The following is a 15,707-nucleotide window of genomic DNA, read 5'->3' on the forward strand; positions in this document are numbered from 1 at the left end:
TAAATTACTTTTTCAGTTTCATCTTTCATCATAACTTTATTTAGGTTTTCAATTCTTTTTGAGTCAGTTTTGATAATTTGTATACCTCTAGGAATTTTTCCCTTTTATCTTAGTTGTCTACTTGATGGCATAGAGTTGTTCATGTTTTCTCTTACAATACTTTTAATTTTCATAGTGTCAGCAATGATATACCTTCTTTTTTCTAGATTTGAGTAATTTGTATTTTCTTTCTCACCTTCCAGGTAATCTAGCTAAGGGTTTGCGAATTTACTTTTTTGAAGAACCAATTTCTGTCTCCATTGACTTTTTTTCTCTATCTTCTCTTTCATTGATTTTTGCCATCAGGATGTTGCTTTCTTTTGGTGGGGGGAGCATTTTTCCATATTTCTTTCTTTTACAGATCTCTAATTTAGTCTTATTGTGGTCATGGAACATACTTTATATGGTTTCAAGCTTTTAAAAGTTATAGAGAACTGTTTTGTGGCCCAGCGTATGCTTATAAAAAGACTGTTTTTTTTTTTTTTTTTTTTTTTTGTCTTTTTGCCATTTCTAGGGCTATTTCTGCAGCATATGGAGATTCCCAGACTAGGGGTCTAATCGGAGCTGTAGCCACTGGCCTACACCAGAGCCACAGCAATGCGGGATCCGAGCTGCGTCAGCAACCTACATCACAGCTCACGGCAATAACAGATCGTTAACCCACTGGGTGAGGCCAGAGACCAAACCCGCAACCTCATGGTTCCTAGTCTGATTCGTTAACCACTGCACCACAACGGGAAGTCCTGAAAAGGCTGTTTATTCTGCAGTCCTTGGGTGGATTGTTGTATAAAATGTCAGTTAGGTCAAGCCCGATATGTTCTTTCTGACTTTCTATCTTCTTGTTCTATCAATTATTAAGAGTGGGATGTTGAAATCTCCAATTATTGTTGAATTGCCTGTTTTTCTTTTCAGTTCCATCAGTTTTTGCTTTTTGTATTTTGGAGCTTTCTTGTTGGGTGGATATACATTTATAATTTTTACTTCTCAGTATACTAACTATTAGCATTATAAAATTTCCCCACTTTAGTGATATTTCTTGTCTTAAAGTCTATTTTGTATAATATTAATATATAACCACTCCAGTTCTTTTATGAATACTATTTTCCTGAAATATCTTTTCCCATATTTTTATTTCAACCTACTTATGTCTTTGAATCTATGGCTTTGTTGACTGTACTTGGTTTGGTCTGGTTTTTTATCCAATTTGGCTTTTGTCAAAAGAAAATCTCTGACTTTTGAATGTTTATTCCCTTTTAATGTAATTAATGAACAGGTTGGACTTGTCATTTTTCATTTTTCTATTAGTTTTCCATTTGTTTCAGGTCTTTTTTGTTTTACCATTCCTCTTTACTGCCCTATTTTATGTTAGATAATTATTTTTTTAAGTTGAAATAAATATTTTAATTTTTCTCTTGTTTTCTTACTGTATTACTTCAGGTTATTTTCTCAGTGGTTGCTCTCCAGATGACAGTATGCCTTTTAACTTATTACAGCCTATTTCAGAATATTACTACCTTAATTCTGATAAAATATAGGAATTTTGTTCTAAGTATCTCCTTTCATTCTCCTCTCCTTGTGCTATTATGGCTATATATATATATATAGCATCTATGTAATATATATATTACATCTATGTGTGTTATATATTCCACAGTAGTGAGTTTTAATTATTTTTTGCAATCTTATGTTTTGTTAAAGTAGTTAAAAAGAGATGAGAAATACACACACATACACACACAGAGTCTTTTATTTACTCATACATTTATCATTTTTGGCACTCTTCATTTCTTTTTGTAGGTTCGAATTATCAGTTGGGGTCACCTTCTTTTGGCTCAAAGGACTTCACTTAGTATTTCTGAAAGGTAGGCATAGTAGCAACAAATATTCTAAGTTTGTTTATCTGGGGATGTTTTTATTTTACTTTTACTTTAAAGGATTATTTTAGCTGGATATGGAATTCTTGATTGAATGTTTTCTTTTTTTTTTGCTATTTCTTGGGCCGCTCCCGTGGCATATGGAGGTTCCCAGACTAGGGGTCTAATTGGAGCTGTAGCCACTGGCCTACACCACAGCCACAGCAACAGAGGATCCGAGCCGTGTCTGCAACCTACACCACAGCTCACAGCAACGCTGGGTCATTAACCCACTGAGCAAGGGCAGGGACCGAACCCGCAACCTCATGGTTCCTAGTTGGATTCGTTAACCACGTGCCACGACAAGAACTCCCAAGAACATTTTCTTTTCTTCTCTATTTTGAATATGTCAATCCATTGCTTACTAACCTTCATTATTTCTTATGAGAAATAAGCTCTTAATTGTATTGTTGTTCTCTTCTACATGATGAGTTGTTTTTCCCTTGCTACTTTCAAGATTTCTTCTTAGGCTTTCAACAGTTTCGACTATCTGGATCCGGCTGTGGACCTCTTTGTATTGATCCTACTTAGGACTTACTGGGCTTCTGGGATATGTAGATTAATATTTTTATTACATTTAGGAAGATTTTAGCTATTATATCTTTTAATATTTTTATACCCCTTTCACATTCTGCTTTCCTTCTAGGGTTACCCACTACAGATATGTTGGTACTCTTAATATCACCTCTGCTTGTTTTCACAGGCTCTGTTGGCCAAGGATATGTGGGGATCACTGGCACTCTCTAGTTTTGGCTGCATGTGCTCACAGCCTCTGGCCAACCCAGGATATGTGGGAAAATTATCAAGCCCTTTATAGCTGTCTTACTTTCTGAAATGTATGATACATTCCTAGCTACTGTACCAGTCCTTTGCTTATTTGAATCAAGCCTCAGATTAATGGCCCTGGCTTCACACACTTCATTTTAAAACCTAATCTAAAACCTCAGATTAATGGAGATGATGGTCCTCCATGTTTACTTGCCACTGAGTTTATCTCTTCAACTGACAATGCTCCAGATCAAGTGTGCCCTTCACAGCATCAGTCATGGTACTGCTGGTTGTCTTGGCACTGAATTGAGGGAAGGGGATTGGGATGTGAGCAGCCATAGACTCATGTTCTTCTTACCCAAAGCTTGGTAGTTTTAATAAACAAATATTTCTTTGTTGTTGAATACCTTTGGTAGAATTTCAGAGTGTGAAATGTTTGTGTTTGTTTGCTTTTTTGGCTTGGTTTGGTTTGTTTGTTTTTACTATTTTTGTCCACTTTGATAATTATTTTTTGGGGGAGATGTTTGTGGACCTCCTAACTCCATTATGCCAAAAGTCAGAAGCCCTGTCGTGTGTGTGTGTGTGTGTGTGTGTGTGTGTGTGTGTGTGTGTGTAAGTGTATGTGTGTGTATTTTTCCGTTGAAGCCACTTCAGTGACAACGCCAGATCCTTAATCTGCTGCACCACAAGAAAACTCTGATTTTTTTTTGAGCTTCTGCTTCTGTTTCTTACTGAACATCTTTTCCCTCTGTATTTCCAGTTCAGTTTCTGATAAAGAGAATCTAGTTGGTTCAAACAGGCTTATGGAGTGTGTCTGCTTCAAACCATTTCATAAGTGGTATCCTGGCTCTGCCATGAAGGAGGTGGGAAGGTTAAGGAAGAAATTTGAGCAAAAGAAAATGAACTGTGTGAAGCCAGGGCCAAGTATGTGACATAAATATATTCCTTGTTATTTCAGCTGAGGTATAAGTTACCACAGAGATAGCTGGAAAGTGGTTCTGGGAAACTTCTGTGATGTGGATAAGTTGTGTGAGGGTATGGGTAAGAAGTATTAGGGAGTGAATATTCAGGCTTTTGGGTCCACACTATGCCATGCAAAGCCAAAATAAGGCAGGTAAACTGGGCCTGACAATACTGAGCTTCTCTTGCCTTACCCCTACCTTGCCTCAGCTCTTCTCCTGACTCTTCTTTGTATCATCCCCACCTCTGTCTGGAGTGAGTAGACACTCTAGTGTTGAGTATGGGTTTCAGTTGTTTTCTGCAATCACTCATTCTTTCATTTATTCATGTGTGCATTCAAGCAGTATTTGATCATCCATCTTGTGGTGGACAGTATGCTAGTTACTGGGAATGTTGTGATGAGTGAGGCAGACCTAGTCTTTATTCCCATAGAACTTCTTATCTACTAAAGGTCAGGAGTCATCTCACCACAGAGAATTAAAATGGCTAAAATCAGGATAGATTGGATTGTCATTTTTGGTCTCTGGAAAGAAAGCATTTTGTTTACCAAATGAATGGAACAATATAAACAATATTGCAGAGAATATTTATTTTATTTTATTTTGTCTTTTTGCCTTTTCTAGGACTGCACCAGTGGCATATGGAGGTTCCCAGGCTAGGGGTCTAATCAGAGCTGTAGCCACCAGCCTACACCACGGCCATAGCAACACAGGATCCAAGCCGAGTCTGAGACCTACACCATAGCTCACGGCAACGCCAGATCCTTAACCCACTGAGCAAGGCCAGGGATCGAACCCACAACCTCATGGTTCCTAGTCGGATTCATTAACCACTGCACCACAACGGGAACTCCTGCAGAGAATATTTTTAAACTACATAAAATAATTTACTTTGTCTAAAGCTTAACTACAGTGTTTGTTTTCAAATTCATCCTGCCTATTACTAAGGTTGTATCCTTATTTATTAAAACAAGCCCAATGAGAATCACATTTAATAAATTTGGTTATTAGTGAAATTATCATGATCTTCAAGTATATATAAACTCCTTAAATTGACCTACATTTAAATATTTCTTTATTTTCTCTGTGAAACATATGGACTGATGCCCTCAATATAATAAATGCTTATAACTCATATGCTGCTTTCCAACTTGTCCACCAGTTATGTTGTCTGCTTACTACAAGTTAGTTTTATGTGTTCCTAAGCCTGTTTATGTCCATTTTACTTGAATTTTGATTACCTTATTTATTTAAATATAACATAAACAAATAAAATCCAACTATAAAGATGAGTTAATTTTTCTATATTAACTAAATTGAATGCTTTAGAAAGACCGATAAAGACATGTAGCAAAAAATTTATGTTGGGTGTGCATATGATAGCTAGAAAAAAATCACAAATGTCCGGAAGGAATCTCCATATGTGAAGCATCTTGCTCAAATTCTCATTGTACTCAGAGTGGAAGAGAGACAGAGATGCTAAAAGTATCTTAAAAATTTTAAAGTAATCATGATAAAAAATGCTTCAACAAGTAATCACAAACATATTTGAAACAAAAAATAGAAAGCCTCAACAAAGAAAAGGGAACTATACGGAGTTCCCGTCGTGGTGCAGTGGTTAACAAATCTGACTAGGAACCATGAGGTTGCGGGTTCGATCCCTGGCCTTGCTCAGTGGGTTAAGGATCCAGCATTGCCATGAGCTGTAGTGTAGGTTGCAGATGCGGCTTGGATCCCGCATTGCTATGGCTCTGGTGTAAGCCAGTATCTACAGTTCTGATTCAACCCCTAGCCTGGGAACCTCCATATGCTGCGGGAGTGGCTCTAGAAAAGGCAAAAAGACAAAAAAAAAAAAAAAAGGGAACTATAAATGGAGATATTAGAATTAAAGAATACAATTACCAAAATTAAAAGCTCAGGGAGTGGGATCAACACTGGAATGAAAGACAGAGCAAAGAATCAGTGAATCAGAATCTAAAACTATAGAAATTACCCAACCTGAATGTGAGAGATTGTGGGCAGGGGGGAAGAAATAAAGAAAAAGAAAGGAAAGAAAGAACAGAGCATCAGGACTGTACTAAAAAATCTAACATTTGGAAATCAGAGTCAGGGAGGAGAGGAAAAAGAGGGTGAGGCTGAAAAAGTTAGAAAAGGAGTAGTGGTGGTAACCTTTCCAAACTTTTCAAGAGACATAAACCTATAATTCAAGAAGCTGGTTGAGGAAGCTCCTTCCATGTGATGCAGCAGATTAAGGATCCATTTTTGCAGAAAAAAAAAGTTGGATGAACCTGATCAATACAGGATAAACTCAGCTATACTAAAATGTATTATAATTAAACTACTGAAAACTAAAAGTAAAGAAAAATTCTTGAAATCAGATAAAAATGACACTTTATCTAGGGGGAAAACAATTTGAATTAGTGTGTGTTTCTCATCAGAGACTACGGAGGCCAGAAGGGAATGGCACAATATATTTAAGTGCTGCAAGTAAAAAACCCCTGTCAATTCAGAGTCCTATACTCAACAAAAATATCTTTCAGGGAGTTCCTATTGTGATGCAGCAGAAACAAATCCTACTAGTATCCATGAGGATGTGTGTTTAATTCCCTGGCCTCAATCTGTGGGTTGGGGATCAGGCATTGCCATGAGCTGTGGTGTAGGCTGCAGATGTGGCTCAGATCCTGTGTTGCTGTGGCTGTGGTGTAGGCTAGCAGCTGTAGCTCCAATTAGACCCCTAGCCTGGGAACATCTATGTGTCACAAGTGCAGCCCTAAAAAAAAGTAAAAAAAAAAAAAAATCCTTCAGGAATGGAAAAGAAATAAAGACATTCTCTGATTAAGGAAAAGTAAAGTAATTTGTTGCCAGCAGAACTATCCTAAAAGAAAGGCAAAATGAATTTCTTTAAACAGAGAAGAAATGCAAAAGTGAGGAACTTTAGAATGTTAGGAAGAAATAACACAGTAAGAAAAATATGGTTAAATGTAATAGAGCTTATGTTCTTCAATTTTCTAAAATGTTTGATGATTCAAACAAATTTTATAGTATCTTAGCAGTTCTAAATGTAGGTGGAGGAAATGTTTAAAACGACTATATTTTAAATGGGAGTGAGTAGGAGTTCCTGCTGTGGCTCAGCAGTTAACGAATCCAACTAGGAACCATGAAGTTGTGGGTTCAATCTCTGGCCTTGCTCAGTGGGTTAAGGATCTGGCGTTGCCGTGAGCTGTGGTGTAGGTCACAGACGTGGCTTGGATCCTGAGTTGCTGTGGCTGTGGCGCAGGCCAGCAGCTGTAGCTCCAATTAGACCCCTAGCCTGGGAACCTCCATACGCCATGGGAGTGGCCCCAGAAAAGGCAAAAAGGCAAAAAGCCAAAAAAAAAAAAAAAAAAAAAAAAAGAAAGAAAAACCTGAAAAAACAAATGGGAGTGAGTAAAGGATCATACAGGGAGATAAGATTTCTTGTTCATTTGAACTGGTAAAATGACATAAATAGACCATGACAAGTTATGTATGTACAAAGTAATAACGACAGCAATCACAAAAAAAAGCTATACAAAGAGACACACTCAGAAACACTATAGATAGGAGTTCCCATCATGGCTCAGCAGAAACGAATGTGACTGGTGTCCATGGGGTTGCCGGTTCGAACCCTAGCCTTGCTCAGTGGGTGAAGGATCTGGCATTGCCATGAGCTGTGGTGTAGGTCACAGAGGTTTCTTGGCTGTGGTGTAGGCCAGCAGCGGTAGCTCTGATTCAATCTCTAGCTTGGGACCTCCATATGCAGCAGGTGTGGCCCTAAAAAAAACCCAACCAACAAAACAAACAAAAAGAAACCACTATAGATAAATCAAAATGAAATTTTAAAAAAGTTAAGTAATCCATTTGATGAGGCATGGAAGGGAAAAGAGAAATGAAAGGGGAATAGAAAAAAAATTAACCCCTAGCATGTTAATAATTATATTAAATATGGATTATCTAAATACAATAATTAAATGACAGGGATAGAAGAACAGATTAAAAACATGACCTAACTGTACACTGTCTAAAAAAATTCTGTTCAGATATAATGATATAGCCAGATTGATAGTAAAAGGTTCAAAAATTATATACCATGCAAATATTAATTTAAAAAAAGCAGGTGTGACTTAGATGAAATAGAACAATTTCAAGACCAACTCCACAATTCTCCCAATATGAAATAGATATTTTGAATAGAAAACATCCTATATTAAAGATATAGAATTGATAATTTAAAAACCCCCCAAATAAGAAATCTCCAGGCCCAGATGGTTTTACTGGTCAATTTTACAAAATGTAAAGAAGAATAAATACCAATTCTATAAGTCTTTTGTAGAAAATAAGAGGGCACGCTTCCCAATTCATTTCATGAGGCTAATATTACCTTGTTATCCAAACTCCACTATATTTATACAAAAAAGAGAAAACTACAGATCAATAGCTATCAGGAATATAGATTAAAAATCCTTTTAAAAATTAGCAAATAGAATTCAACAATATATCAAAAGAATTATACACTATGACTAAGTGGGGTTTATTGCAGGGATTCAAAACTCCATCAATATTCAAAATTTTATCAATGTAGTCTCCCATGTTAACAGGCTAAAGAAAAAAAAAATCACGATTCAATTGATGCATAAAAAGCTTTGACAGGAGTTCCCGTTGTGGCTCAGTGGTTAATGAATCCTACTAGGAACCATGAGGTTGTGGGTTTGATCCCTGGCCTCGCTCAGTGGGTTAAGGATCCGACATCTCCATGAGCTGTGGTGTAGGTTGCAGACACGGCTCGGATCCCGCATTGCTGTGGCTGTGGCCTAAGCTGGCAGCTACAGCTCTGATTGGCCCCCTAGCCTGGGAACCTCCATAGAAAAGACAAAAAAAAAAAAAAAAAAAAAAAAAAAGCTTTGACAAAATTTAACACCCATATGTGGTGTTGAAACTCTCATAAAAACTGGACTAGAGGAGAACTTCCTCAACTTGATAAACAGTGTCTACAAAAAATACAATGACTAACATTATAGTTAGTGGTAAAAGACCTAATCATTCCCTCTTATACTGACAAGGTAAAAATCTTTGCTTCTAACCACTCTTGTTCAACAGAGAGCTGGAAGTTCTAGGCCAGTGCAAGAAAAAGAAATGGCTTATAGATTGGAAAACAGTATGGGACTAATGAGCAATGAAAACTTATGTTCACACAGAAACCTTTACAGGAATGTTTCATAGCACTTCAGGTATAATAGGCAACACAGGGGAAAAAAAAACAGATGTCCTTCAATGAGTGAAACTTAAACTGTGATACATCCATACCATGGAATACTACTTGATAGTTAAAAAGAGCAAGCTACTGATACACACAATCTGGATGAATCTCCAGAGAATTGTGCTAAGTGAAAGAAAGCCAACTCTGGGCAAACTTACATACTCAGTGATCCCATCTATATACTATTCTTTAAATGAGAAAATTGTAGAATGGATAATGGATTAGTAATTACCAGGGCCTAAGGTAGGGGTAGGAGCATAAGGGAAGCTTTGAAAAGATAACAAGGGATGGAAAATTTCTGTTCCTTGACTGTATCTATGTGAATATCCTGGTTATGGTACTGTGTGCGGCACAGTTTTGCAAGATGTTACTATTAAGAGAAACTGGGTAAAAGGTACACAGGATTATTACAGGATAAAAAACAAAGAATATAATATAATTAATAATATAATTACATAAAAAAAACCAGAGAATTTAAATAAAAAAAACTAGGCTTGGAGCTCCCACTGAGGTGCAGTGGGACCAGCAGCATCTTGGGAGCACTGGGATGTGGGTTCGATTCCTGGCCTGGCACAGTGGGTTAAGGATCCTGTCTTGCTGCAGCTGCTGTTTAGGTCCACCAGCTCAAATCTGATCCCTGGCCTGGGAGCTCCACATACTGTGGGGCTGCCAAAAATGAGGGAAAAATAAATAAAAATAAAAAAAACTGAACTGTCTTCATCATCAATATGAATTTTAAATGTGTTACTTAGAAGAATTAATACAATTTTCTTTATTTAAAAAATCAGTATCATTTTTTTCTTTGTCTTTTTAGGGCCACACCTGTGGCATATGGAAATTCCCAGGCTAGGGGTTGAATCAGAGCTGTAGGTTACACCACAGCCACAGCAACACAGGATCTGAGCCACTCACGGCAACGCCGAATCCTCATCCCACTGAGCAAGGCCAGGGATGGAACCTGCATCCTCATGGATACTAGTCCGGGTTCATTTCCACTGAACCACGAGGGGAACTCCCCAAAATCTGTAGCATTGATATATTCTATTGATTACTAAGGGAGCTATGTAATCATTATGACTGGGAAGTGTCTATTTCTTCTTCTAGGTCTGTAGATTTCTCTTTTATATATTTTGAGGCTATCTTATTACAAGCATATACATTTAGAATTACTCAATCCTCTTGGTTGATTGTACTTTTAATCACTAATATCTTGTGATGCTTTTTGCCTTAAAGTTTTTTTGTCTGATTCTAATAAAGTGACATCATCTCTCTTTTGGTTAGTATTTCCATAGGATTCCCCCCTATTCTTTTACTTAAAAAATTTTCTATATCTGGATTCTCTTGTGGCTCAGTGGGTTAAGGATCCAGTAGTGTTACTGCTATTGCAGTGGCTCAGGTCACTGTTGTGGTGTGGATTTGAGCCCTAGCCCTGGAAGTTCTACATGCTGTGGGTGTGGCTAAAAAAATTTTCTGTATCCTTATTTTCAATGGATATCTCTTATAAATGACATATATAGTTGTTTTTATTTAATATAATATGAAACATTTTGTCTTTTAATTGGAGTATCTTATTCACTTACATTCAGTGTAACTACAAATATATTTGGGTTCACAGCTACCAATTTATGTATTCAATATTCATCCCACATATTCTACATTCCTTGCCTTCTTTTATTTATTTATTTATTTTTTTGTCTTTTGTCCTTTTAGGGCTGCACCCACAGCACACTTAGGTTCCCATGCTAGGGGTTTAATCAGAGCTGTTGCCCTGGCCTACACCAGAGCCACAGCAACGCCAGATCCGAGCCTCGTCTGTGACCTACACCACAGCTCACGGCAATGTCGGATCCCTAACCCACTGAGCAAGGCCAGGGGTCGAACCTGCAACCTCATGGTTCCTAGCTGGATTCGTTTCTGCTGCGCCATGACGGGAACTCCTTCTTGCCTTCTTTTAGACTATACAAATATTTTTATTATTCCATTGGTTCCATTACCTTGTTAACTATAAATCTCTTAGTTTTAGTAGTTACTTTTGAGCATTCAACATACATCTTTGATTTATTAAAGTTTCTATGAAATAGTACTTTTAGCACTTTTCATATCATTCAAGGACTTTAGAATACTGGTTCCATGTCCTACCTTCAATTTTTTTTTTTTTTTTTTTTTGTCTTTTTGCTATTTCTTGGGCCACTCCCACGGCATATGGAGGTTCCCAGGCTAGGGGTCTAATCGGAGCTGTAGCCGCCGGCCTACACCAGAGCCACAGCAAGGCGGGATCTGAGCCGCGTCTGCAACCTACACCACAGCTCACGGCAACGCTGGATCGTTAACCCACTGAGCAAGGGCAGGGACCGAACCCGCAACCTCATGGTTCCTAGTCAGATTCGTTAACCACTGCGCCACGAGGGGAACTCCATACCTTCAATTTTTATGCTATTATTTTCATATATTTTAATTTTATATATATTTCATACCTCACGTGATATTATAATTTTTCTGGAGAAACAATATTTATTTTTTATTTGTTACAGTTAACAATTTGTTTTCCATTTGGGGTTCTCTCCACATCTTGGTTGTTTTTTTAAGTTTACATATAGTAAACTGTTTTTTCTTGTATATACTGTTCTATGGGTTTTGTCAGATGCAGAGAGTCAGATATCCACCACCAAAAACTCTGGATATAGATAGAAGTCTGTCACCCTCAAAGTTCCTTTGTGCTGTCATCTCTGTTCCCTAGCTCCAACGCCTAGAAATATATGTAGCTTTCTGGGTCTGACTTCTTTCACATAGCAATATGCATTTAAGATTCGTATATCTCATTGTATGAATCAACAGTTTATTTCTTTTTATTGTAGAGTAGTATTCTATTGTATAGTTGTACTATATTTATTTGCTAGCTGAAAGACGTCTAGGTTGCTTCCAGTTTTGAGCAATTGAGAATAAAGCTCCTATAAACATTATTATTATTATTTGCTTTTTAGGGCCCCACCCACGGCATATGGAGGTTCCCAGGCTAGGGGCCCAGTTGAAGCTACAGTTGCTGGCCTATACCACAGCCACAGTAATGCCAGATCTGAGCCGTGTCTGCGAACTACACCACAGCTCACGGCAACACCGGATGCTTAACCCACTGAGCAAGGCCAGGGATTGAATCCAAAACCTCATGGTTACTAGTCAGATACTTTTCTGCTGTGCTACAACGGAAGCTCCGCTATAAACATTAATTTATCATAAGCTTACAATTTCATTTCTCTTGGATAAATACCTAGGAATAGGTTTTCTGGGTCATATGGTATGTGTATGTTTAATTTTTTAAGAAAATGCCAAATTGATTTTCAGAGTGGTTCTATCATTTTGCATCTCCACCAACAACACTTGGGGCTTCCAGTTACTCAATTCCTCATCATCGCTTGGCATCATAGTCAGTCTTTTTAGTTTCAGTAATAACACATGGTGGTTTTAATTTGGTTATCCTTAATGACTAATTATACTAAGCATCTTCATGGACTTATTAATAACCCAAATATCTTCTTTGGTGAAGTGTGTGTTTTGGCATCTTAGGTATTGCGTTGCTTGTTTTTTTTTTTTTCCCAGATTCTTTTTCTGTATATCACAGAATATTGGGTAGAGTTCCCTGTGCTAATACATCAGGTCTTCACTGGCCAACCATTCTATATACCACAGTGTACATATGCCATTACCAAACCCTCAATCCATCCCTCCACCCTGTTTGTCCCCTTTGGTAACCATAAATTTGTTTTCAAAGTTTGTGAGTCTGTTTCTGTCCTGCAAATAAATTCATTTGTGTCCTTTTTTTAAGATTCCACATATAAGTGATTTCATATGATGTTTGTCTTTCTCTGTCTTCACTTAGTACGGTAATTTCTAGGTCCATCCATCCATGTTGCTACAAATGGCATTATTTCACTCTTTTTTTTTGGCTTAAGTTTTTTTCATTGTTGAGTTTTTAGTTATTTGTACATTCTGTATACATGGCTTTGTCAGTATATAACTTGCAAATATTTTCTTCTAGTCTTTGGCTTGGTTTTGAATTATCTTAATAGTGTCTTTTGCAAAGCAAGAGTTTTAAATTGTAATAAAGCTCAAATTATCATTTTTTCTTTTGTGGATCATGCTTTTATGGATTGTGCTTTTAGTGTCCAGAAACTCTTTGCCTAATGTAGGGTCATGCAGATTTTCTCATGTATTTCTACTAGAAGTTTTTTAGTTTCACATTATGCACTTAAGTTTATGATCCATTTTGAGTTCATTTTTTAAAACATTTTATTTTATTAAGATGTATTTTACATACCATAAAATTCACCTTTTGAAAGTGTACAATTCAGTGGTTTTTAGTATATTTAACAAGGTCATGCAGCCATCACCAGCATCTAATTCCAGAGCATTTTAATAATCTGAAAAGGAACCCCAGAACTCATTAAAAGTCACTGCCCCTGGCCGCTCTGCCAGCCTTAGGCAAACACCTATCTACTTTTTGCCTCTATAGATTCTTTCACTTAGCATGTTGTTCTCTTTCCATCCATTTTGTAGCATGTATTAGCACTTCATTCCTTTTTATTACTCAATAATGTTCCATTGTATGAATACTATATATATATATATATACACATACATATATATATATTTCATTTATCCATTCACTCATGGACATTTGTTTTTGTTTTTCTTTTCTTTCTTTTTCTTTTTTTTTTGTCTTTTTAGGGCCATACTTGTGGCATATGGAAGTTCTGGGCTAGGGGTCAAATTGGAGCTGAAACTGTTGGCCTAAGCAATAGCAACGCCAGATCTGAGCCACATCTGTAGCCTACCCTGCAGCTTGCCACAACACGGGATCTTTAATCCACTGAACGAGGCCAGAAACCTGAATCCTCTTGAATACTAGTTGGGTTCTTAGCCTGCTGAGCCACAATGGGAACTCCTCAATGGAAATTTGGATTATTTTTGGCTCTTATGAATAATGCCTCTGTGAACAGTCATGTACAAGTTTTTGTGTGAACATGTACCTTCAATTATCTTGCATATATACCTAGAAGTGGTTGAGTTAATTTTTGTATAAGGTGTGAGTTGTGGGTTGAGGTTCTTTTTTTTTTTTTTTTTTTTATGGACATCTAGTTATTCCAGCCCACTATCACCTATTGAAATAACTACCCTTTCTCCAATGAATTGCCTTTGACCCTTGTCAAAAGTCAGTTGAGTCTATTTTAAGACTTTTTTTCCCATTGATTTATATGTCTATCTTTTTGCTAATACCACACTGTCTTCATTAGCATGGTTTTATTGTCTTGAAGATAGGTGGTTTAATTCCTTCAACATTGTTCTTCCTTTTAAAAATGGCTTTGGTCATTTTAAATAATTTGCTTTTTCATGTATGTTTATTTTAGAATCAGCTCATCAGTAATGATTTTTAAAAGTAAATGGAGATTTTGATTGGGATTGAATTGAAGCTATAGATCAGTGGGGTGGTTGTTATCAATTTGATTATTCCAATTCATAATGGATTATCTTTTTATTTGTTAATGTCTGATTTCTTTTATTAGTATTTTTAGTTTTAAACACACAAGGATCCTTCTTTTTTAGATTTGTTAGATTTATAACTGTCTTTCATTCTTTTGAGTGCTATTATAAATGGTATTGCTTTTAAGATTTTGCATCCAAAGTTCATTGCTTGTATCCAATAAATTTTTGTATATTGACCTTATATCCTGTGGCCCTTTTAAGCTCACTTATTAGTTCTAGGAGATTTCTTTTTGTTTATTTGTGGGTTTTTTTTTTTTTTTGAGTTTTCTATATAGACAATATTATCATTATAGTTTCATACATATTTTGACCTTCCTATTGCGCTTCATTTCTTCTTAAATATCTTTAATTTCATCTGGGTTGTTTTCCTTTTTGTAGAACTTTCTTTAGGTCTTTTTTTTATGTTGATCTGTTGGTCAAGTATTTCAATTTTTGTCTGAAAATGTTTTATTTTCAAAGAATATTTTTTTCAAGACATACTATTCTAAGTTGATAATTATTTATTTTATTTAGACTTTAAAGATATCCTTCATTGCTCTGATCTCCATTATTCCTATAGAGAAGTCAGATGTTGTTTTTGTTACTACTTTGAAGGTAATATTCCTTTTTTTCTCTGTATTTTAAGGTTTTTCTTTGCCTTGTCTTTCAGCAGTTTTGCTTTGATGTGCCACAGTTGTGGATGTGGTTTTCTTCGTATTTATCCGGCCTGGGCTTCTTAGCATTTATCAAATACATAGCTTGTGTTTTTTCTTTCTTTTGGAAAATTCTTAGTAATTGCTTTTGCTCTATTTGCTCTCTCCTCCCCTTCTGGGACAATTAAACATATTTTATGCCTTTTCATTGTGTTAATATCTTTAATTTCCTTTTTGTATTTTCTACTTTTTTCTTCCTTTGCTTCAGTCTGTATTTCTTCTACTGACCCATTAGTAGGTAGGTGTTTAGTTCTCTCTCCAGCTGTGTCTACTTTGTGGTTAAACCCATCTATCCACTTCCTAATTTTAATCACTATATTTTTCACTTTTAAAATTTCTATTTGATTTTTTGCATAGATTCTAGTTCTCCACTAAAATTTTTTACTCGTGGCTTGTTTTCTTAAATGTATTGATGGCTATTTAAAAATTGTATCTGCTAATATCTAAATCACCTGTAAGGCTTTTTTTTTTTTTTTTTTTTTTGCTTTGTAGGGCCACACCCATGGCATATGGAGGTTCCCAG

General features: G+C 36.3%; 1 protein-coding gene across 1 annotated transcript in view; it reads left to right on the plus strand.

Annotated features, from left to right (window-relative positions):
• LOC106507128 (uncharacterized) overlaps positions 1–15,707 on the plus strand; it is a 136,868-nt gene that overhangs the window by 57,046 nt on the left and 64,115 nt on the right. The window contains exon 6 of the mRNA XM_021073149.2: positions 1,837–1,901. Coding sequence (XP_020928808.2) covers positions 1,837–1,901 — 65 coding nt within the window. The remainder of the gene's footprint in view (positions 1–1,836; positions 1,902–15,707) is intronic.

Source organism: Sus scrofa, chromosome 14 (assembly GCF_054392235.1).
Source record: "Sus scrofa isolate SSC_HxYL_T2T_F1_AM1 chromosome 14, Sscrofa_HxYL_maternal_Yorkshire_Landrace_v2.0, whole genome shotgun sequence".
Taxonomy (NCBI): Eukaryota; Metazoa; Chordata; class Mammalia; order Artiodactyla; family Suidae; genus Sus; species Sus scrofa.